The sequence below is a fragment of the Orcinus orca genome, chromosome 5, assembly GCF_937001465.1.
Source record: "Orcinus orca chromosome 5, mOrcOrc1.1, whole genome shotgun sequence".
Classification (NCBI taxonomy): Eukaryota; Metazoa; Chordata; class Mammalia; order Artiodactyla; family Delphinidae; genus Orcinus; species Orcinus orca.
In genome coordinates, this window is record NC_064563.1 from 42299029 (window position 1) to 42323603 (window position 24575).

The window sequence follows — 24575 nt, forward strand, 5'->3', positions numbered from 1 at the left end:
TTAAATAGATTCCTAGGTATTCCATATTTGTTGTTGCTATTGTAAATGAAAGTTTTTGGTCTTTTAAAGATATTTTCTATTTATGTGCTGCATTAAGAAAGCAACTGATTTTTGTACATTGACCTTTCATCCAGCAAAAGTTTAGTTCTTTTATTAATAAACTGTCTTCAGAGTCTCTTAGATTTTCTGCATATAGATAATCAACTTACAATAACTGATGAAAACTTCGTTTCTTTCCATCCTTATTCCTTACATTTCTTTTTTGTCCTACTTTACCAGCTGGGACCTCAAACACTTTGATGAATAGAACCAGTGTCCACTGGTATCGTTTTATTATTCCTGTCTTTAGAGAGTATGTTTCTAAGGATTCATCATAATGTATGTACATGTTTCTACACATTTTTGGTATTTAGATTTTATCAGTTTAAGTTCCTGTCTTTTTCCTAGTTTGAACATGAATGAGTGTTGAATTTTATTAAACGATTTTTCTGCACCTGTCCACATGACCATATGATTTCTCCTTTAACTTGTTATTGTAGTAAATTAATGAATATTCTAATGTTTAATCAATCTTATACTCTTAGAATACACTCAGCTTGGTTATGATGCATTTTAATGCATAGATTGCTGGATTTTGGCTCATACTTCATTTAGAGCTTTCACATCTATATCCTTAAATGAGACTGACTTGCAGTTTTCCTTTCTTGTACTGACCTTGTCTCTTTTTAGTATCATACTTACTAGACATATAAAAAGAATTTAGTGCATTCCTGCACACTCTATTCTCAGAGGCCGTTTATATAAAATGGGGATTACATGTTCCTTGCTTGGTAGAACTTGCTTATCAAACCTTCTGAGCAATGTTCCATATATTTCATCATATCAAAATTTAAATTATGTAGTTTAAATTTCTGTATCCTTTCGCAGTTTTTTGGCATTTGAATGATCAGTTATGACAGAAGTGAACCTATCAGTTATGAGAAGTACGTTAAAATCTGTCTTTATGATTATGGATTTGTCAATTTCTTCTTATAAGTCTGTCAATATTTGGCATATTTTTTTGAAACTACCAGATAGTTCTGAGATATCTTCCTGGTAAAGCATTTCATCATAATTTAATTTCTCTCTTTGCTTTAAAGTCTACTTTTAATAAAGATGTTAAAATGAAAAAAAAAATCCCTCAGCAAAAATGAAAAATAAAAAAAAATAAAGTCTACTTTTGAGTGATATTAATACAACTATGCTAGCTTTTTTGAATTGCCCTTGTTTGGTATATTCTCTCACCACTTTTAAATTTTTTTGTTTTCGAGATTTCTAGATTCTTATGTTTTATGTGTGACTCTTGTAAGTGACTTATAGCTGGACTTAAAAAGTATTTCTATCTGACAAACATTTGTCTCTTAACTGAAAGTTTGTTTCATTAATATTTATAGTGATTACTGGTATATTTGGATTTATTTTTACATTACATTGTGCTTTTTACTTATCTTGCTCTGTCTATGCTTTTCTTCCCTACTTCACTGCTTCCTATTGAATAGGTCAAGTTTTTTTTTTTTTTTAATTCACTCTATTCCTTCCATTTGGACATTTTATTTCCTTTTGGTTTTGGTGACTGTCCTTTAAAAGATAAACATTCTTGAACTAACAAAGAAAAATTAATTTTCCTGTCTTGAACAATGAAAGGATTTTAGTGTTACTTTCTTAGCTCTTTCTTCCAGTTCCTTAATATTCTCTTCAGCTTCAGCCTAATTTGTCATTTAATCCATTCCTTGAATGTTTTAAAAATTTCAATTAACTTTTTTTTAATTCTAGAAGTTATATTTGATTCTTTAAAAAACATCAGTGTCTTTTTCTTTTTTCATGTTTCCAATTCCTTCTTGTAGATCTTAAATCACTTTAAACACACTTATTTTCTAGTTTCTAGCTGATATTTTAAATAAGTGAAATTCTTGAGGGAGGGGTGTCTAATCCCTTTTGGTTTCTGTTGGTTCTAATTTATGGTGGATTGTTCCCTCATATGTTTAAATAATTTTTATTATGAATTTATTTTTAATAATAAATATGTGTCAGACAGTATACATTTGAATCTGGAACATGTATGAGGGCAGGCCCAAAGTCACAAACTCTCAGAGACCCTGTAGAGTTCAGTCAAAGAGAGCTATGCTTACTTCTCACTTTCTTGAGCTAGGGCAGAGACCAACTGAAATCCAATAGGTAACTCCTCATCCTGGCCTAAGCCTTGTTCCCATATGGCCATTAACACTTGGTTATCACAGAACGGACAACATGTCCTCCCCTTCACCTCCCCTCGGGGGAGGGGGCCTAGCATCAGCTCTTGGGTCTGTTTTTGGTTCCCTCTCTTTGGCCTCTGGATATCTCCCTTACTTTATTGGAAGCTTATTTGTACATTTTAAGTTCTTATTATTATTCTAATGTAAACACATTTCTAGGTTTTTTTTTCACCAGAGTTTTCAGCTTATATAGATCTCCATATATTGGCAGAAGCAGGAATCCCTAAATTTACTTTAGAAATATGATCTTTGACTCTAAGCCTAGTGAAATAATATATCCACATAATTTCAGGTTATGAAAAGAAACACACCTAAAATCAGTTAATTCCTTTTCCCCAGCTCCTTCTCATTCTAGGTTTACCAGTTTTGCTGTGTTTGTCATTAGAAAGTCCATTTATAAAAGTATAGTTGCAACTCCAGAAGGATTAAAGGTGGAATAACTCGGAATGGATTTGGCTTCTAGAGCCATACAAATTTTTACTGTGTTGGTTTATCTTGAAATCAGAGTAACTTTCACAGTTTAGACCTGTAAAACTGTGTACAAAGAAAAGTGAAAAGAAGTTTTCTATACATAACGGTGGTGAAACAATGCGAGTGCACACAAAATGCTGAAATGATGCTCTTGCTTTCACACCTCTATGCCTGCTGAATTATTTCTCCCCCTAATACCCCTCCCCTCCCTCTCATCCTTCAGTGCTACCAATTCAAGTTACAACAGCTAATCCCCAGGGGGAGACAGTCCTAGCCCAGTCTCCCCACCTCTTTCGCCTCTGACCCTCTTCCAATTAATCTGACTGCAGTGCAAACCTTTGTGGTTTACTATTGTGCAACTCCCCACGTCTCCTTCGCCCTCCCACCCACCCCTCCCCCCCCAATTCAGGGGAACTCCCGTGAACGCAGTGCCACTGGCATTACTCATTCATCCCCATTCAGACCTTCCCCAGCATTTATTAAGGGCTTTCAGCTCCTGCCTCTCACTCTCCTCCGCTGCTTCTCCACTCACTTGAGAGCCTCTTGTCTCGTCCCCTCCCGACGTCTGTGGGAAGAACTTTGTCTCTTCAGCAATGCATCTCCCTGTGATTCTGTTTTGTGCTCTCTGGTCTGCAGTGTCGGCCGAGAACTCGGATGAATATGAGCTCATGTATGTGAATCTGGACAATGAAATAGACAATGGACTCCATCCCACTGAGGACCGTAAGTTCATTTTAACTGTTTCTCTGCTAACCCTAATTACATATCCGCCTCTTTGGGTCTAAGTATTATACATATATTTTGTAGCCAATGAAATAAGCAAAAAAATTAGTTTGTTTTATAAAAGAGAAAAGCACGTTAGGGAAGGGAGCGTTTTCAAAAAGTTACTTCTGTCAGAGATACATAATGGGTCGAACTGTATGAAATCGCCTATATTCTCGTTTTGAGCTCCATGAACGGCAATTTCATAGAGTTCAACTTCATATAAACTCGCATGGTTTCTGTCATACTCGAGATATTTACATGCTGGTTTTTTGCAGGTATCCTGAAAGGAAAGGGGGGGGGGTACTGGGGATGAGTACTTGGGACCACCGAGGGAGGTCGGCATTTTACAAGGCACACCCGAGGAGGGCCTGGGCGGGTCGGTAACGCGTGTGTCCCGTTCTCTAGCTACGCCGTGCGACTGCAGTCGGGAGAACTCCGAGTGGGACAAGCTTTTCATCATGCTGGAGAACTCGCAGATGCGGGAGGGCATGCTGCTGCAGGCCACCGACGACGTCCTCCGGGGTGAGCTGCAGAAGCTGCGGGCCGAGCTGGGCCGGCTGGCGGGCAGCCTGGCGAGGCTGTGCACGCCGGTGGCCCCCGCCGAGGCCAGGCTGGCCCGGGCGCTGGATGAGCTGCTGCAGGCGAGCCGCGACGCGAGCCGCAGGCTGGCGCGCCTGGAGGAAGCCGGGGCGCTGCAGCCGCAGGAGGAGGCGGGGCGGGCCCTTGGCGCAGTGCTCGAGGAGCTGCGGCAGACGCAGGCCGACCTCCGCGCTGTGCAGGGCTGGGCGGCAGGACGCTGGCTGCCAGCAGGTGAGGACGCTGGACCGGGCGGGGACCCCCACGCGGCTTCGTCCTCGGAGCGCGAGTTGCGGGAAGCCGAGTCAGCCAACCCTCTACGGGAGGCTTTAGTGAGAAGAAACACACACACACACCCTTCTGTTTCTCCATGCATGGTCACAGAGCTCAGACACACCATACAAGGCGGGAAAATTGCTTTCAAAAGTAGTCTCCAGTCCCGAGGAATCCAGAGGATAGATGTGCACGTAATCATCACAGTCTTGAAATAGACGTCAAGGGGCCCCACACTGACACCCGATCCGACCAGGCGTTACAGGAGCTCTATTGGCCGGTTATAACCGTGACCTCTCTCGGTGTCAGCTTCCCTCCGTTAGGGATTTCCACTTCGTCTAATTTTAGCCGGCTTCTCTCTTTAGGGGAGCTCTGGTTCCCCGCGCTATTTCAGGGCACAGCCTAATTTTTAGGAAGGTTTTCCAATCCCTGGGCTGGCCCCTCCTCCCTGCCTGTTCCAAACAAAAGACTTGAGGCTGAATCTGATCTCCCAAGGGGTCCCCCCAGCCCTCGGGTCTGTGAAATGAGCGCCAGAGTGAGGTCCAGGGTGTGAGGTTTGGAATAAACCAGAGGCTGAGGGATCCAAAGAGAGACAGTAAGATGTAGGAGCCAACTGGTAACCAGGTGGCACCCCAGGGATGAGGAGGATCAGGGTGAAACAGGAGAGAGGCAGTTCAAACCAGATGCAACCTGTCGAAGTCCCATGTAATACTAAGTGAATTTTCAAACACATGTGAGCTCAAAATAATACATTCGAAAGACAGTTCAAGGAAATAAAGAGTAGATTTGGAGCCAAGTAACACTCCTTTGTAAGTCAAAATTTCTAAGAAATGGTGATGTAACAATTGTGGGTTACATTAGAAAATCTGTGTCCTATGTAAGAAAATATGACTTACACTTTTCCTGAGCATCTTATGAACAGAAAACAATTACAAAAAGCACCATCCTTTCTTTATGTCCAATAAAGCAACTCTTATTGGATGGGGTAGGAGAAGAATCATGCATGTGTGAGAGCATGTTGCATTTAAAATTGCAGAAACCATACCAGAATATGAGTCTTTTCTAAATAACTGAGGACTATCAGTACAGAACATATTTTTTAAAATATTAAGTAGGGCTTCAGAGGGGGGAAAAATCATAAAATCAAATATACAATAGATCCTCAATGTAAGTGACAAGGAGACAAATTATAATTCTTTAGCTGTTTTAATGGATGAAATTTCTTGTCTTTTGCAAACCATGTATAAATCATTGTACATATCACATACCAGGAAAACTGAAGAATTACGCTGTTTCACTTCCACCTCTGCATACTAGTTAGAGCAGAAGAGGGATGTATTTCTGAATTCAAAAATGTTAATTTCTTATTATAATACATCCTCTACTAATACTTTTACCCACATGCTTTGATTTCTTCTCTCTTGGTTTCCTGCCAGCTTGGCTCCTAAGGGATTCCTAATCATTCTGTTGTCAGCCTCTTAAGAACCTGGTTTTAATTCTGTTTGGTCTTTGATAATATAATCAGAAAAACCTATTAGTTAAAAGCCATTTCATGAGAGAGTTTCTGACATTTTAAAGACATATCAAGAGCCTCAATCACTGGCCCCCAAAAGAAGCCACAAAAAAACTTGTCAACATGCAGTTCTACTCCATGAACTCACATAACCAGTGCAGCCAACAGGGGAAGCTGGGTCTCTGAGAAGCAATCAAGAAAGGCTTTGGAATGCAATCCTAACTGCCTGGGCTTATTTAAACAGGAAATCAGTTCATGAGATTGTAGTTGGCACCCTCTCTGAACACTACTGAAACATTACAGAGAGTATGTCAAATGCCCATGCATATGGTGATCTTTTGTTCCATGATCTTTGATTGATTTAAATAACATAGCTAGAAAAGCATGTACCTACCAATTTCATCTGAAAAAAGAATCAACACCTCATTAAAAATTAATTTAAAAAAATCTTCAGAAATTCAAATTATTCAGTGAAAAAGTTAATACCAAAGTATGACAGGACCAATTTTGTGCTTTAGTATGATAGTTATTTTTCTAGGATTTTCTGAACCTCATTATCTTCTCTGACTATTTCTAAAGGATAAGGTCCATCTGCTTAATTTTTTCAGGATGGAGCCTAGCCTTCAGCCACTTGTAGGCAGTTAGCTTAGTTTACCACACTTTGCGTGGATATTTGGTTCCTGTAAGTTCTATTCACCAGTTAGTCTTTAAAAGCTCTGAGAGTTTGCTTTTTAAAGGTATCTTATGGTAAATCTTCTTTAGGTTGTTATAAACTGAATACCTAGCCCTACTTTAGATTTTTTAAAATTCTTTCTTTATATGGTCTTTTATGCATATATGAGGTTAGCACAAGGCAGAGCTCACTTGTTAAAGGCTTTAGCACATTATTTCCTAGAGACACCTAAAAGGTCTTCACTTCAGCAGCTGCAGCTCCCTGACTTGGCCATGTGACCTGGAGATGGACAGAGGTGGGAATTTACTAAGCTCCCAACCCCCAAGTTTGAAAGTCTCCTTCTAAGTGCGTATTAGCAGAAATATATACTCTATCCGACCCCTCGGAAGAATTCACTCTTCCTTAAAGGTTTTCTGTTACGGCTTACATAGCATTTATAAGCATGTGGACAGAGTAAGAATTTTTAAGCATATCTTTGGTCCACAGAGCTCTTCTCGACTGCTACATGCTTGTTCTTTACGGACTTGCAGAATATTACAAGGAGAATGGAAGAGCCTTTGACAGATAACTATAAAGCCTGGAGAGACTGTGGGGCTCATCGAAAGCAACACAGCTTACTAGTAGTAAAACAAACTGAATTCCAGCTCTTTTAGCCAAATCCAGGGCTTCTTCTACCACTAAGAGGCAATGCAGTGTGCTGGTTAAGGGTGTGGCTCCTGCTGCCAGAGTGCCCAAGTTCAAACCCAATTTTACCATTTCTCTGTGTGCCTTCTTTTCCATTTACATGCTTCTGAATGAGACAGTTGATTTTCCTTATTCCTGTTTTCTTTCCTTTATAGAGATTTTATACTTGGGCCCCTCAAGTCATAACATATTGCTGCATATAGTTTTTAACCGTAGTCATTAAAAGGCCCATCCTAAAATGCCTAACTGCCAGAATCATTTCGGAATGAATTTGTATTTTCTTTCATATTCTTACTCCCTTGCTACTCTAGGTTGTGAAACAGCGATTTTATTCCCCATGCGTTCCAAGAAGATTTTTGCAAGTGTGCATCCAGCAACACCAATGAAACTTGAGGCTTTCAGTGCCTGCATTTGGGTCAAAGCCACAGATGTGTTAAACAAAACTGTCCTGTTTTCCTATGGCACAAAGAGGAATCCGTATGAGATCCAGCTGTACCTCAGCTATCAGTCCATCGTGCTTGTGGTGGGTGGAGAGGAAAACAGACTGGTCACCGATACTGTCATTTCCCTGGGAACGTGGACCCATCTGTGCAGCACCTGGAATTCAGAGAAAGGGCACGTGGCCTTGTGGGTAAATGGTGACCTGGTGGCCGCCACTGTAGACATGGCCACGGGTCACGTTGTTCCCGAAGGAGGAATCCTGCAGGTTGGCCAAGAAAAGAACGGCTGCTGTGTGGGTGGTGGCTTTGATGAGACATTAGCCTTTTCTGGCAGACTCACGGGCTTCAACATCTGGGATCATGTTCTCAGCAATGAAGACATAAGAAAGACCGGAGGAGCAGAGTCCTGTCACATCCGGGGCAATGTGGTTGGGTGGGCAGTCACGGAGATTCAGCCCCACGGAGGAGCGCAGTACGTTTCTTAAGTGTGGTGAAACTCTACTTAAAGCCAAAGAAAGAAACTCACATTTTAAGCATATGCCACTTGGGAAGGTCTAAAAACCTGAATGCATTACTAAGAACACTTGAGACTAATGAAGGAGAGAGTTGAGATCAATCTTTATTTATCTTGGCAAAATACTGAATAAATAGTCGAAGGGGAGACATTGGAGAAGGCTTTTGGGGATATTGTTACTAGACTTTATGCCATGTGCTTTCAGATTAATGCTGTGTCTTTGTCAGATAAACTCTCAAATAATGAAAAAAGACTGTATGGTTGAACAGAAGGACAATTGTTTTACTTTTCTTTGGCTAATTTTGTTTTGGCCAGAGATGAATTTTACATTGGAAGAATAATAAAATAACATTTGTTGTCCACTGTTCATTGTATTTGGTACATACCTTATTATGAAAAAATGATGATAGAACATATTTATACTACCATGTGACTTAACAAATACAAATGTAGTGTGTGTTATAATCAAATGTCATTTTTTGAGGAGATAGTTATATAAGTTATATTGTAAAATGGTTTTGTATTAATTTTATTGAGACTATTTTTGTAAATCTCTTCTGTAAATAAAATATTTTATAAAAATGAGTCCATGTCATCTAATTATAAATTTAAAATGTTTGGGAGCAAATCCACACTTTTTTTTAATCTAAAGCAGGCAATTAGTTTTCAGATACTAATCTGTTATGTAAATAGTAACAGTTACTATCGTTAGAAACAAACTATAGAGTTGTTTTAAGCATTGGCTTCCTATAAATCATAGGCAAGAAATATGATCTTGGCTAAGTCAATTCATCTCTCTGGGTTTTAGTTTCCTCAACTGAGAAATCAAGGAATTGAAGAAATAATGATTCCTTCCAATTTGATGATGCTATGAGCATATACAACTTTCTGTCCCATGTATACAGGGGAAAAAATATGAATTATATTCAGAGTTCCTCAGATTCACATGATACCTGCAAGAGATGGTTTAGGACTGTTATTGGGGAGATCTAAAAATCTGGAACAGAAACAATGACTTCTGCCCTTAGTACACATCCCATTCTCTTACGCATAAAGGAGAGAACAGTCAAGTCCCTTCAACCTGTAGATGGGGAGATAACTCTCTACCACACTAATGTTCTCTTCCTGTAGAGGCGACGCAAGCAAGGGCTGACAGAAGAACCACAAAGCCACATGTGAACATCAGTAGGAAATGTGGTAGAACCACAGTGATGATGTGTCCACCTAAAGGTAGGACCTGAACAACCGCAGGTCATCTCCTGTTCATGAGGTGTGGAGAAGGGAGCCAGGAGTAATTGTCAAACCACATTTTGTAACTAACTATCCTGGTCTTGTCTAGACAAGTTATTTAACTCCTCTGGAACTTCTCAGTAAAAGGAGGGGGTTAAACTCTTAGTGTCCAGGGCTTCCCTGGTGGCACAGTGGTTGAGAGTCCGCCTGCTAATGCAGGGGACGCGGGTTCGTGTCCCGGTTTGGGGGGATCCCACGTGCCGCGGAGCGGCTGGGCCTGTGAGCCATGGCCGCTGGGCCTGCGCGTCCGGAGCCTGTGCTCCGCAGCGGGAGAGGCCACAACAGTGAGAGGCCTGCGTACCGCAAAAAAAAAAAAAAAAAAAAAATCATAAAAAAAAAAAAAACAAAACTCTTAGTGTCCAGTGAAATTCTATAAATCTAGGAATCTTGGAAGATATACTCATGGTATCAATACAGCTTCACCCTACTCGTGAGACCCACAAAGCCAGAGTGAAGTGTCTCAAAGAAAATCCTTCCCAGTTTTGAGGTCACAGGTCAGTCTCAGACACTCGGAGATTACATAATTCAAGGTTACAGTCCCTGTTTAGCCACTGTCTATGACTCTGAATGCTGAGCTGAAGGAGGAAATACTTGACCGAACCTTCAGCAGAGAGTTAGGCATGCTTTCAATTCCTTTTCACATTTCAGCATGAATTACATCTGTTCAAGAGACCCAAGATGATGCTGGCCAAGAGATATGCAAATTCATATGCTGATAGAGTTAAATGTAAGGGAACTTTTAATTTTTAACAGGAATTACATGTTGAAGGCAGAGAAGAAACAAACTGAAAAAAAGAAAGTAACCCTTGAGTTACTAAAGTAGAAATTACCTCTGCTACAGCAGTAAATCTGGATAAGTGTTCTAGGGACTTCTAATTGTTCCCTGATACCGATTTTCCCTCTTTTCCTAAGTAACAGAATTCTGGTTTTAATGGTATGTATGGCCACTCGGAGTAAAGTCTCTATTTTCCAGCATCAATTGCAGCTAGATGTGGCCAAATGACTATGTTCTGGCTGATGGTGAAATAACGAATGTGATTCCCTTTCCCTTCCTCCTTCTGACCGATGGGAATATGTTAATCACGGCTGGAATTTCAGCAACCATCTCTTAGATCAAGAGATTTAGCATAACAATATAGAATAAGCTTGGGCCTTTAATATTATGAAGCTGTCTTGCCAGCCCTAGGCTGCCTGTCCCTGCACTTCTTTTACACAACAACAACAACAAAATACACCTTTATCTTTTCTTCAATCCACTATTGGTTGACCACTTAATCTAATCCTGATCCCGTGGAGCAATTTTTCGTTTTAATAAAAAAGACCAAGCACTTTATTCCCTCAAAATACTCAGACTATATGTACAAAATACACTTTACAGTCTCAGGAAGCTGGCTATCTGACTCTTTTCTTTACACTAATAGCATTTAATGAGTTTTAGAATACACAGTGTCAGCAAAAGGAGGAAGTAAGAAATGTGTAAAATATTGATAAAATAATCTAAAGAGAAATATCAGCGTGCTCGCTTAGTCTAGCACATTGGCAAAAAGTTTCACTCACCAGGATGGTTACTGAGAGCATCATCATATTATAGCACAGTAAAAGAACTGTGCAAGATGGCTCAAGTTATTCAGAGGAAAAATTACATGTATAACTAATATATAATACATTACATGTACAAAATATAAAATATTATGTATGTGTGCTAGAGTGACAAACTGTCCTGGTTTGCCTAGGACCAACCCAGCTTTAGTACTGATAGTCCCCTGTTCCAGGAAATCCTTCAGTCCTAGGCAAACTGTGACACTTTGTCACTCTAGTACCTACATATGTATGTAAGTAGAGCAACTTTTTTGCAGAGAGAGTATCTGAACAAGATAGAGTTGATATATTTTCCTTGTCTATTGCAATGTGAGTTGGCTTTTAATTAAGTATTAATTCCTTTAAAAAAATCCAGAACAGTTGACTATTAAGTATATATTATAGAATATTAGAGCTAGGTATTTGCAATTACTCAACTAACTTCACTTTAATAAACAGATTTGAAAACAAAGAAGGAACTATAATTGATTTTTATTTCATCTCTTCTTAAATTTTATATTAGAAAGCTCTTCTTTGAGAAGCTTACTAAGGCCAAATGTTTCCAGAACTGTATTTTAGCCACTAAGAAATAGCACTCAAAGACTTCCCTGGTGGTTCAGAGGTTAAGAATCCACCTGTCAATGCAGGGGACATGGGTTTGAGCCCTGGTCTGGGAAGATCCCATATGCCGCGGAGCAACTAAGCCCGTGCGCCACAACTTCTGAAGCCCGGGTGCCACAACTACTGAAGCCCGCGCCTAGAGCCCGTGCTCCACAACAAGAGAAGCCACTGCAATGAGAAGCCTGCGCACCGCAACGAAGAGTAGCCCCCACTTGATGCAACTAGACAAAGCGCACGTGCAGCAATAACGACCCACCACAGCCAAAAATAAAAAGACAGAAAAGGAAGGAAGGAAGGGAGGGAGGGAGGGAGGGAGGGAGGGAGGGAGGGAGGGAGGAAGGGAGGGAGGGAGGAAGGGAGGGAGGGAGGAAGGGAGGAAGGGAGGAAGGGAGGAAGGAAGGAAGGAAGGAAGGAAGGAAGGAAGGAAGGAAGGAAGGAAGGAAGGAAGGAAGGAAGGGAGGGCACTCAAAAAGTTAAAAATCTTGGTCAAAGTAATTGTATGTGTTCACTTATATATTCCTGGATTCAGTGAACTTGAAAACTCAGATTGCTGACCCTTGCATTTGGTTTTATAAATCTGGAGTATAGAAGAAAGCTTGCTGGGCTTGGGGTCAAAAACACAACATTCAAATCCTAGCACCATTACCCACTAACTATAAAATGTCAGGCCTGCTAACTAATCTTTATGAATCTCAAATTAGCCAAAAAACTGGGGATAACAGGACTTACCTACCTTGCTGAAGGGGCATTATGAAAATGATACAACAAGAGATAATGTATCTAAAAATGCTTTATAAACCCTAAAATAATTTTTGAAATGAAATAGTTATCATAAAAATGTTTTTCAACTTGTTCCCAGTGGATTAAATAAAAAATAAGCAAACAAAAATACAAACAAATAAATATAAAGATTCCCTTCCATTGTGAGTAAGTTATTCTCAGAGTTCGGCCCATGGATGCTTATAACTGTGCAGGCCTTATTCTACTTCACAGCAACATCTGCTGGTGAAGTCAGGAAGGTGCAAACTCTGGCGTGCATCAGATCCAAGACTTGGTTAACGATTCAGAAGAGATTCTTTTCTGATTTAAGATGTGTCTCTATTTCTTGTTGCACATTTGTATTGACTTCTATAACATTATATTTAATATTTCCCTATATCTATTAATATTCAGGTTGAATATTCTTAATGAGACTACTTTGGTAGCCTGTTTTCTAGAATATTTGATTAGTAAATTCTTTCTCAACAGCCTGTAATATGGTGAACTTAAAACCTTTTCCTTGAAGAATAACTGTATCATGAATTTTTAATGGCTAAGTATCTCCCCAGAAATTACAAAACTATACAAATGGATGTGATTCTGCCTTTAATATTTTAATATGGGCTTGGTATAAAGCAGACACTCAGTGATGACAGTAACGATGATGATGATTATGATGATGGTGATAAAAAGAAGAATCATGGTAACCGCTGATGAACTGTGGGCCCGGCACTGTGCAAAGTATAGCTGCTTTATCTATTTAAGCCTCACATCCACACTATTTGGTACATATTATCACTGCCACAATAAACGGGGGGTCAATTTCCTATCTCGATTTCTCTGAGACAGCTCACCAATCAGTGGTTTGAACTTTGTCTCACATTGAGAAAGAAATGAGGTGAATTTATCATAATTAACTAGACAGTCTTTTCTAGGCCATTGCCAGGAAGTCAGAAAGGAATCTGGACTCTTGCTGAGACAAGATTACATTTCTTTCCAAAGACTTTCTACTTAAGTTTCAAATCATTTGAGGTCATCTTGTGATTTGTGCCAGAGGACCGTGTAAAAGGCATATTGACAGAGAGGAATATTTCCTTATTATGATCACTGATTCAGAAATGCAGATGAAAGGACGTCACTGTTTTTAGTTTTGATAGTAGTGGTGTGCATTGCATCAGAGTTCCAAATAAAAATTTGGAAAGGATTTCCCTATAGGCTCTCAAATAATCCCTTACAGTTGGTGATACCCTCATTTTAGGGATCACCAATAATACTGTCAACTTCCTAGGTGAAAGATATGCTAACTCATGCTGCACTAAGCATTGGTTGTGCTTTTATATTCCAGTACTGGACAGGTTTAACAAAGCATTTTCACATAGCAAAGAACAAGTTTGAAGAATTATTCAGGACACTGAAAAACATATCTCCCACTCTGAAAAGGTTCTGATGTTACAAAATATTAAATTGCCCTGATATGATTTAAGCAGAAAACAAATTAATTACCCAAGGGACATCCTTGTCTTATCTTTTTAATTCAATGGGAAAGCATTCAACATTTCCTCATTAAGTATGATTTTAGATGTACGTTTTTGCAGATATCCTTTATTAGATTAAGGATGTTCCCTCTATTGCTAGTTTGCTGAGAGGTTTTTTTTTGTTTTTAATCATGAACAGACTTTGAATTTTACAAAAGGAAAGGATATATATATATATCTTAGTTATATACATATATATATATTATATCCTCTTAATGTTTCAGGAAGTTCTCCAAAATTCCTAGATTGCATTCTTTATTTTTTTTCATGAATGGATACAGAATTTTATGAGATGCTTTTACTGATCAAATGACTTTTTTCCCTTTTAGTCTTTTACCGTGGAGAATTACATCTTGAATATTGTCATCCTTGAATTCCTGGGATAACTTTTATAAAAAGAGGATAACAATAGTTCCTCCCTCATAAGTTATTAGGAGAATTATATGAGTTAAAAGACTAGTACCTGGTACAGAGCAAGAACTCAATGAATGTTAACTATTATATTCTTTATGCATTGCTAGAATCACTTTGCTAAAATTTTTGTGATTTGTGCATCTGTTTATAATTAGGATGGATCTATATTTTCCTTTCTTATATTGTCCTTTGGTATTGATATCATGGCTATACCAGCCTTATAGAATTAGCTGGAGAATGTACTTTTTTTTTTAAATTACCACATTAATTTATTGTCAACACAGCTAAGTGCAGGCAGGCATATATAATAACATGTGTAAACTACCAAGCAAGCAGAATAAAAGGGAAACTGTACTGTGATTCACCTGCAAGATACTGTGCACGTACTCATTAAAGCAGTATTTTAGGTTCTGTTTTGTAGTTTCATTAATATTGTTATACAAAAATCTGTGCCCATACATTCCCATAATGCTTTGTTTTTTCATCTTTATTGGAGTATAACTGCTTTACAATGATGTGTTAGTTTCTGCTTTATAACAAGGTGAATCAGTTATACATATATATACATATATATAGCATATATACAGTTATATATATACACATATATATAGCATATATACATATATATAGCATATATACAGTTATACATATATATACCCCCATATCTCATCCCTCTTGCATCTCCCTCCCACCCTCCCTATCTTCTTTTTTAATTATATGAAAAAGTTTAGATAAGACTGTAATTACTCCTTGCATATTTGTTCTAATTTGCATATAATACTAAATGTGACAGGCTTTTTTTTTTTTTTTTTTTTTGGTGGGTTGATTTAAAAATACTGACAGAATTGTCTTATTAGATATAGGGACATTCAGGTTCTCTATCTCCTTAGCGTTCAAGTATTAATACAAATCAAGACAACATTCTGCTCGTGCCTTTAATCCTTTCTCCAAAAAGAAGGACTTTCAGAATTTCCTTCTCACTGGGAGAATTCAAAGAACACAAAACAGACAAATGGAGTCTAAGCAATTTGAATAAATGAATTCATATTTACATTTACTGTAAAAGTAAATAGTATTACTCATATACAACCATTAATAATGGGAAGTAGTAAAACATTGGCTTGGAACTAGCCTTCAGGGATAAATATTTAACCCCATTTGACATTCTCTCATGATTTATTTAAGCTTAAAGGACGCATTTGGTTTGGAATTAGGGATAGACATGTATATAACACAATTGAAAAAATATGATCAATGGAATAACACCAACCAAGGGTAAGGGGTTAGTTGCCACTGGTACACCACAAGGCTTGCCTGGCCCCATTGGGTCTACCTTTTCATTACCGTTTTAAAATGAAGATAGAGTGATTCTGTTCATAAAATTTACAGATGACAAGAACCTTGGAAGAATTGGAGATATATTGAAATGGAGGATCATTATCAGTGAGACCTTGGCATGCCAAAGAAATGAACTGAATCTCTTAATAAGTATGAAGGGATAAAAGTAAATATTTACATAAGGCTACTTTTTGGTACCCAGTATTAATTTACAACACTGTTGGCTACAGTCCTGGATTTTCAGGTTATCTACTCCTCATCCATATGGTTCTGCTGAGTTTACTATCAGCTCCTGCTCTGAGGGTGGCTCATGACCCTAGTCCGGCCAGTTGAAGTACTGTATCTCCCAGCAGCAATGATGGATTGGTTCAGAAATGGGCATGTGGTCAAACAGGGACAGTAAGACTGGATATGGAGTTTCTTTTTCTTAACTGGTATTCATGATGATGTGAGCTCATGTGAGATCTCATGATGAGAGAGGCCCATTATATGAAACATGAAAGTGAAACCAATCCACAGGAAGCAGAACCGAGTAATGACTTTTTGGGACCACATTTGAGTCCTGAATCAATCCATATGGGAAGTCTGATACATTCATGCATTTTTCAGTCATGTGTGCCAGTAAGGAGTTCCTCCTCCTTCTTCTCCTTCTCTTCCTCTTCTTCATCATCATCATCAAGCTATTTATACCTGGGTTTCTGTTACTTAAGCTATAACTAATTGGTAAAATGGGATAATAACAGGACTTCTGTTATGGAATTCTTGTGGGGATTAAATGATTTAACCAGTATAAAATGCTTAGTACAGCATTTGGCATAAAGAGAGCATGAAATAAATTCTAGCCATTGTAGTTATTACTGTTATTATAATTATTATTGTTATCACTGAATGGATGACAATTTTGTGGGGATTCAAGCACTGCCCAGGTAACTGAGCTGAATCAACCTAAGATTCTACAATTTTACAATTCTAGTCTAATAAAAGCAGATCAAATCAAATAACTCTAACACTTTAGCATTTTCTGCAGAAGTAGAAAAATGGGAGAATAAATCAAGGAGGAAAATCGAAAGGGGAGAAAACTACATGTAAAGAAAAAAGAAATCCCAATGATGCCTCCTAAGGCTGTTTTGCAGGGGATATATGACAAAGATTTGCAGAGCAGGAAACTTACTACTCAGAGACACAAAGATCCCTTCCATTTTGCAAATCAGAGTTTGATAGGCTTATGTAAGTGATTGCAGAGTTTTACACACACATCAGTCCTAAAAATCTGACCCTGAAATATTTAGTCCCAACCTTTTATAGGTTAAATTTTCATTTATTTTATGATGATTTTCATAGTGCCAGATCAAATAAACGAAATCATTTGTTTATTTTAAATACTAGCCGTTAATTCAGAAAGCGTATTTTGCGTTTCAAAAGATTTCTTTGTCATTGAAAGTGCATTTCAAAAAAACAAAACAAAACAAATACATGAGTTAAGTTCTTGGCAGGTGCAAAGAGACAATTCCATTTTTTCCCCTCATAAATCAGTTACTTGCAAGTCTAACTATCATGGATTTAAAATGTGTGGCGTGTGTGTTTGTAATTTCTATAAAATGTGTACCAAATATGTAGTCAAGGTGGTGAAAAAAGCATAATTGTTTTCCTGGACTTTTAGCAAATTTAGATCATGCATAAAGAGGAATTAGCAGTTCAGTCCTGTAGCCAAACCCCACTGTCATGGTTGGGGTTCAGACAAACTGGGCATCTGGCAGACCACTGGGGTGGCTGGTCAGATGTCCAGGGTTGGAGGCAGGTACTAAGAGCTCTTCTTGGGAATGTCTGGTATGGTGAACAAAATCTTGGTCCTTGGTGGGCTGTAGAAATTTTGAGAACTGGTGGACTAATTTGTTACTAGCCTGACTCTTGGGTGGATAATTGAGCCCAGGGAAGAAAGAGAGAGTTTTAGATCAAATGGAACAACATATTCTACTGCGAACTCAGTACCATACTTTGACACTGGGAGCCAAGCAACCTTGCTCTGGCTGTCTACCAAAGCCTAACACAAAGGGGAAAGACAGGTTCTCTTCCCCGTCCTACCACAGTGGACTGAGGACTGGTGGCTTCTGAAACTTCAGGGGTAACAGCACAAAGGGACAGAGGCTGCCATCCCAGGCAGGACAGTGTGGGGCAAGTCCATTCCTGGGGCCTCCATGGTAGCAGTCCACAGAGTTTGCTGGGCTCAGAGTGGCAGAGATGGGCATCACCACACTATGCTGTGGCAAGAAGAGAATACTGGGGCCTTTCAGAAATACTTGGTCTGGGAGCACTTTCCAGAAGGCGGATGCTCCATTTGAGTATGTGGGCCTGTGGCAGTCAAATGTGGGCCAAGATACTCATGGACCTCAGACATTATATGGCTGGGGATATTTGGGTACCTATCAAATAATACCATATATTGCTCTTTGATCCCAAACCAAAAACAAACAAACAAAAAAAGGTTTCTGATAGATCTAAAACCAAAGGAAAACAATACAAGAAAAGAGAATATTCTGACTGCACTAACTTGATCTCTTTCATACAAATATGAAAACATTAACAGGGATGTCCTCATTTGATACTCTATGGTAGTATTTAACACAATTATAAATCAGTCCCAAATCGTGTTCACATTTAAGAGGTCTTTACACATTCTCTGGTGTATTTTATCTAGCATTTTGTGCTTTTGGAAAACAAAGGATGAAGAGCTTTTCCATCTGCCACCGACAGCAGTGGGACACATTCCACTTAGTACAGACAGGTTCTGCACAGTTGGTAGTTGGACAAGATTACCAGAAGCACGGAAAACACAGTTCTCCAAATGAGACACGAAGAGTTGAGAGGAAGCGTGCGACTCATCTAATGAGTCCAAAGAATTCATCTGCCTGGTGAAGAGACCCCGACTCAGCCAGCTCAAGTAACCTTATCCATGTTCCCCAGCCACCTAGTGGCAAAGCAGAGAATCTAACGTACCTCTCAATACTCAAAGTCTTACTTTCCACAAACCATAACTGCTTCATGAAAATACTTTAAAATGATTGTTAAAACACGTCCCGAAGCTCAGCCGTTGCACCATACCTTGGAGTATGCTCTTTACTATAACCTCTGTGTGATCGGCTAGGAGGTCTGCCTTGGTAATTGCAGCCAGGGACAGGTAGTTGGACATATTCCTGCACAGTTCCTTGTTGCCTCTGTGGAGGAATTTCACTGCAATAGGGATGGCTAATGCCATCACAGGGGGCCGGTTGTAATTCTGAGGAAATATAAGAAATCAACAAATAATAAGTGGTTCATTCTTTATTCATTTATTCATTCATCCGAAAAATATTTATTGAGCTAAGCTCTCAGAGTGCAGCTGTGAAAACACAGGGCCCGCCTTATTTTCCTTGTATTTGGGAACTCTGGGAACTCTTGTTCTTGTTAGGGAGACTTCGAGGCAAACTGGCGCTTAATAGCATAGGCTAATGAGGGCCATGATAAGGAATGTGCAGGGGGATAAGGGAGCAAAAAAGGAGCGCTTAATCCAGTCTGAAGGGGGTGTCAAGGAAGACTTCCTGGAGGAGGTGATGTCTTCCCTGAGACCTGGTGGATGAAGAGGAAATGGCTGGGAGATAGCTAGGAAAGGAGTGGACAAAAGGAAAAGCGTGTGTGAAAGCAGAGAGGTGAGAGAACTTGTGCATCTGAGGAACTGTAAATAGTTCAGTATGGATGATGTGGGGTACACATGGGAAAGCTGGGGTAGGAGATGAGAGAGGGGACTGGAGAGGTAAACAGGCTTGATTATGAAAGGTCTGGCACCATGCTAAGGAGTTTGGAATTGATCTTTAGGGTGATCAGGAGTCACTGATGAGAGGAATAACTTAGATTTATACTTGAGAAAAAAAACCTACGGAATGTTGAATCAGTTGCTTCCTGACTGTATGTTAAAAACTAAAGTTTTGACTGAGATTCGGAAGGAAAAAGATGAATGAACGTAAGGCTAAAAACTAAAGGAATTCTGGATCCTGAAATAATTCTCTTTTTGATGTACTTTGTGACTGAACATCAATATCCTTACATACACAATAGTGCCATCAGCATTCAATTACCTAATTAGGGAATACTATTTGGAAAATACAAATTGTTTTCTTACAAATGAATGATATGTCTTCCCTACCATTAACCATTCTAACCATCAACCCCACCCCTTAGGCTAACTATAAAGCAAAAGTTGCACAGTGCACAATTTGTTCAACTTTACATTACTACATTAGAAATAAAAAGTGGTTGTTTTTCTCTGACTGTTCATGTGAAAAATGCTTCTATCTTTCTACCCATAGATTATCCCCTCTAATACCTCCCACAATTCTAGGTTTATGGCAGGTGTTCAATAAACATTTGTCAAGTTGAATAACTAATGAAGAAAATACAAATCTGTAGTGGTAGTTATGATTGGGAACACAACGTGGTGGGAAGAAGGGCGGGCAGGTGATGGGGTTGGGAAAGGGCCTGCTCGCTCCCACCTTCTTGCTTGGGTCACCAACTGCCAGCAATGGCCTCCAGTGCCATCCATTTTCAGGGCTAGTTGATTGGGCAGGTGAGTTGTTACACACTCCTTAGCAAATAGGACTTCCGCGGCCACCTCCCAGGTACTTCTAATGAAGGCATTTACACCCTTAGCTTCACGGGCCGTCAAATGACTCAGACGCTGACCAACCAGAGAATCACATTTCCAAATGATAAGTTCAGGGATGGGCAAGTTACCCAATTATAACGCAGGAGCCATTCAAGGGCTCTGTGAAAGAGACTCTCTCTCTTCTGTCGTATTCAAAATGCTGAGAATGGAAGATCAAGAGTAGCTGTCATTTTGTGACCTCGGTAGGAGAGAATCTGTATGAGATTCAAGGCAACATGGATCTATCTGAGACAAGTTAAGAGAAACATGGTGGCATCATTTGAGCCCCATGTATTAGGCTGTGCCTGAGGCCAGTTCTATCCTTAAATTTTTCTAAGTGAGCCAATTAAGTCTCTTATGCTTAAACTTCTTTTCTTCCCAGTCCCTAGAAACAAAAATAGACCTGATAAATCCATAATCCATTCCTGTAGTTCCACCCATTTTTCAGATTCAAGGATCAGTCTGACTCCTGAGCAGAGAAAATAGGTATTCAACAACCTAAGCTGATGTCTCACCATGAAGTCAGCCATGATGAAAGCTCTGACCCTATTCCTTGGTGACAAATCATGTGTTTATGTATCAGTTCCACTCAGTAAGTCTCTGTCTTATCCTTCTTAGAGTTCCTAACACCATCTAACTATCAGAACCAGGGCCTGCAGCCAGACTTCTCTCAGATCAGGCTTTATCTAGAGTGTCTCCCCTCCTGGTAATTTAACTGTGCCTGATTAGACTGGGCCATTATTGGAGTGATGAGCTGTCAGGCATCCCTGGGAGGCTGGCTGCTCCCCACCCTTCAGCATTAGAAGTCTGCCTGTGTACTTGGCCAGGCCTTACAGAACTGTTTGCATCCACTGAGGGAAACTCACACCGAGGGATTTCCAAAAGGCTGGTGCATGATCAGGTATGCCAATTTACTCTCTCACAGTGACAGTGTTTTCAGGTCAGACCCTTTCACACCATTAGGAAATCAGGAGCCAGATTACTAACCAGAATGTTCACTCATGGGCACAAGAGCAGATCAGAGCAAAGGAATATCTTGAGGGCTATTTCATCTACGCCATGGTGAAACCTAACGGTCCTGCCCTACAGCCGAATCCCCATGTCTGGTGATTGGAACTTTCCTCTCCATCAGATTAAGTCTCTACCCACCCTTCACCCCCACCCCCAGACAGTGCTGAGGAAATGTGTCAAAATAATGACCTCATACTGAGCATGCTCTTTTTGTTGACATGCCCTTCAGACATGTGGTGTTTAGGAAGCCTGAATGATTTGTCGATTTTCTCTGTTATAATCTTGTTCTATGCCCGCTCCCTTAAGGTTACACTTAAGTTATACTCCAATTTGAACAGAGTATTTCCCAAACGCTTCCGTCTCATCTATCAATTTTCTTGGGTTGCCCCAATCTCTCCATAGTGTGTAGATTTTTGCTAGTTCACCTTTTACATGACATATCTTTGTCCCTGTCATAGCTGCCAAAGCTGTAGTTTTGAGAGTGGAACACAATCACACAATTCTTCTTAGAGCTTTCCAACAAAGAATATCATGGCCCAGTTACTTTATCTTTTCTGTCTTTAGCCAAAACAATTTGCAGCTAGAGAAGTATACGCCTTCCATTGGAGGAAAATGTCTCTAAGCATATTTACCTGTAACGTTTTGAAAAACCACGATGGTGGCATTGGAAGTACAACTCAAGTGTTTCCTACTAATTGTGAACACTGACAGGCATACTAAAAGATCAGTGAAAATCATATTAACAGCAACTAATGTTTTTAAACCTTGGGAATGAGCTAACGTTTGCCAGCAACAATGAAAGAACAGGCTGTCTTAACCAATTTGGTCATATGTTTTTTACAACAATTCTAGATGTCTTAGGGAAAAATAGTGGGCAGCTATTGAAGTCTTTGAAGTGTGGTTCCACGTGAAAATTATTAAAAAAATTTTTAATGTATAATATCATTATTAAAAAACAAAACTATAACACACTCAATTTTTCTGTTTTCCTCCCACATATGTCATCTGGAAATCTCTCAAATGAGAAGAGAAGTGAAACATTAAGCAAAGAGCAAACAGTTCATATAAACACCAAGTAATTGCCACCAAAGGCTCTCAATCTCTAAACAGCATCTAGACAGTTCCTAGTGTCTCAAGAGACCATGGGCACTAGTGACAGCAACAGGATATGAGTGAGGGGTTGGTAGGCCAAGGTGAGGCTGGGCAAACATGGGTCCTATGGACCTCCTTCTAATGGCTGAGCTTTGCTCTCAGGTGAAGCAAAAGGATTTGCTAATGCAGTAGATCTCAGGCCCCTGAAATTATTTTATCTCTATGATTATCTGGATCCCAGGAATGCTAATGGTATACATGCAGACAAAGCCCCTGTGATTGCTCGTACAAATAAACCACTTTAACAGCAACTGTTAATGCCAGAGCTTATGCTACATCTTGTCCCTCCATGCAGATGTGAGCATGATGGCATGTGTATCTTCTTACGCACAATTCAATACTCAGTACTCAGGGAACAATTCAGTGAAGTACAAGGTAGCAATAAAGACTTGCTCATAGGGACAGTTATATCTAGCAGTAGAAGCAAAACAAGAGGGCTTTGTTCTACAGATGCCAAGAATTCTATTTCTTGACTAGATTAGCACCAATTTGAGCTGTTGGTGGAGATTTTCCTTTGGAAAATGCACTTTGGGAAGGTTTCCCAGTGTTTTATAATTGAAAAGAATAAAGCTAAGTAAAAGAGATAGATATCTGAGGTGATAGCAACTAAAAAGCTCTTTGGTCTCAGGCCTTGAATTCAACTAAGAGCCGTAAAAGAGTAATCTCAAGAAATATTAAATACCATATATTAAAATGGTTATTTTATTGTCTTTCATCCCCATCATGGATCAGATAAATCAAATTTTGGATTTATATATAAAATGCTTGGTTCTTAGAAGCATGGCTATATATAAAATCTAAATGGCATCCACTTAAGTTTTCCCAGTGTATTTTCTGACAGGCAATAAGGGAGTGGGTCTCAGGAACCTGGGGGGTAGGGGGGTGTCCCAATCTCCTCCCATTTCATGCCCCTGTCTTATGCAGCATTAAGTGAGGAAATGGTACTGGAGCCCACTCTGGGGTGAAGCACGGCTAGTACAAAAGCCAGAGGGCAGTCAGGTCTCCTGAGCTACTCATGTGTTCATTTGCCCATTAATTAATTCATTCAGTAAATATGATCTTGAGCACCTACTATGTGCCATTCACTGTTCTAGGTGATGGGACCATATCAGTGAATAAAACTAAGCTTCTATTTTGGCCAGGGGGAGACAGGCAATGAACGATGGCTAAAATAAATAATTAAATGACAAAGTGTTGATGCTATTTTAGAGTTTCCTGCAGATGATAATGATGACAATACCAACCAGAGCTAATCCTCATACAGCACTTCCTGTGTCTTAAATATTTTATGTCTATTTTTTAATGTCTATCCATCTAATCCTCACAACAAACTCATGAGGCAGCTACTCTTACCTTCATTTTATAGATGAGGAAATTAGGGCACAGAAAGATGAAATGCCCAAGATCACCCTGCCAGTAAATGGTAAAGCTGGGATTGCCTATTGAATAAACTTCTAGATGAACATGACCAGTCCTGCCTCTGAGAGCTGAAAAGGAAATGCTCTCAACATTGCCTAAGGCATTTTGCATGCCAGCCAGGGACAGATTTTGAATCTTCATGCAGCATTAACTGGGGAAGAGGAAATAAGAAAACTGAAGCGTGGAATCAAGGTGAATGGATAGTGGGGGGTCCTTCTATAAAGAAGGAAAAACAGATACTTTCGCATTTTCCCACAGTGAATTTGGTGGCTATTTCATTCTTCCCTCCTCCCTGCTTTGGCTATCTCCCTCTTCAAATGATCATCAACAGTGTGAGAAGATGTGGAGGAAGAGATAAAAGCCAGAGCTTACTTGGCATTAGCTCTGCTAAGCGATTTGGTTGGTTGGGGAAGAGGCTGAAACCACTATAACTTGTACTGAGGAGAAAACCAGGCATTGGCTCTCAACATCATGATGGTTGGTCTGTCAGTTCTCTAGAATTTCATTCTAGCCCATCAGTTATGTCAGTAATTACAACCCCCTTGAGATGCATGTGTATTTTCTTCAACCCTCTTCAGGTTTT

The 24575-nt window shown here is 39.5% G+C and overlaps 2 protein-coding genes across 2 annotated transcripts in view; one reads left to right on the forward strand and one right to left on the reverse strand.

Annotated features, from left to right (window-relative positions):
* VEPH1 (ventricular zone expressed PH domain containing 1) overlaps positions 1–24575 on the reverse strand; it is a 211604-nt gene that overhangs the window by 155790 nt on the left and 31239 nt on the right. The window contains exon 4 of the mRNA XM_049709730.1: positions 18835–19009. Within this exon, the coding sequence (XP_049565687.1) occupies positions 18835–19009 (175 nt within the window). The remainder of the gene's footprint in view (positions 1–18834; positions 19010–24575) is intronic.
* PTX3 (pentraxin 3) lies at positions 3208–8781 on the forward strand. The gene is made up of 3 exons (XM_004281829.3): positions 3208–3485; positions 3933–4337; positions 7558–8781. Exons 1-3 carry the CDS (start codon positions 3356–3358, stop codon positions 8169–8171), a joined length of 1149 nt encoding a protein of 382 aa, XP_004281877.1. The 5' UTR covers positions 3208–3355; the 3' UTR covers positions 8172–8781.

Bases quoted from the DNA above. Each gene is read 5' to 3' on its own strand.
- PTX3 (XM_004281829.3), top strand. From the start codon at position 3,356: ATGCATCTCCCTGTGATTCTGTTTTGTGCTCTCTGGTCTGCAGTGTCG. The intron at 3,486-3,932 runs GTAAGTTCATTT...CCCGTTCTCTAG, and splicing joins ACTCCATCCCACTGAGGACC to CTACGCCGTGCGACTGCAGT. The intron at 4,338-7,557 runs GTGAGGACGCTG...TTGCTACTCTAG, and splicing joins AGGACGCTGGCTGCCAGCAG to GTTGTGAAACAGCGATTTTA.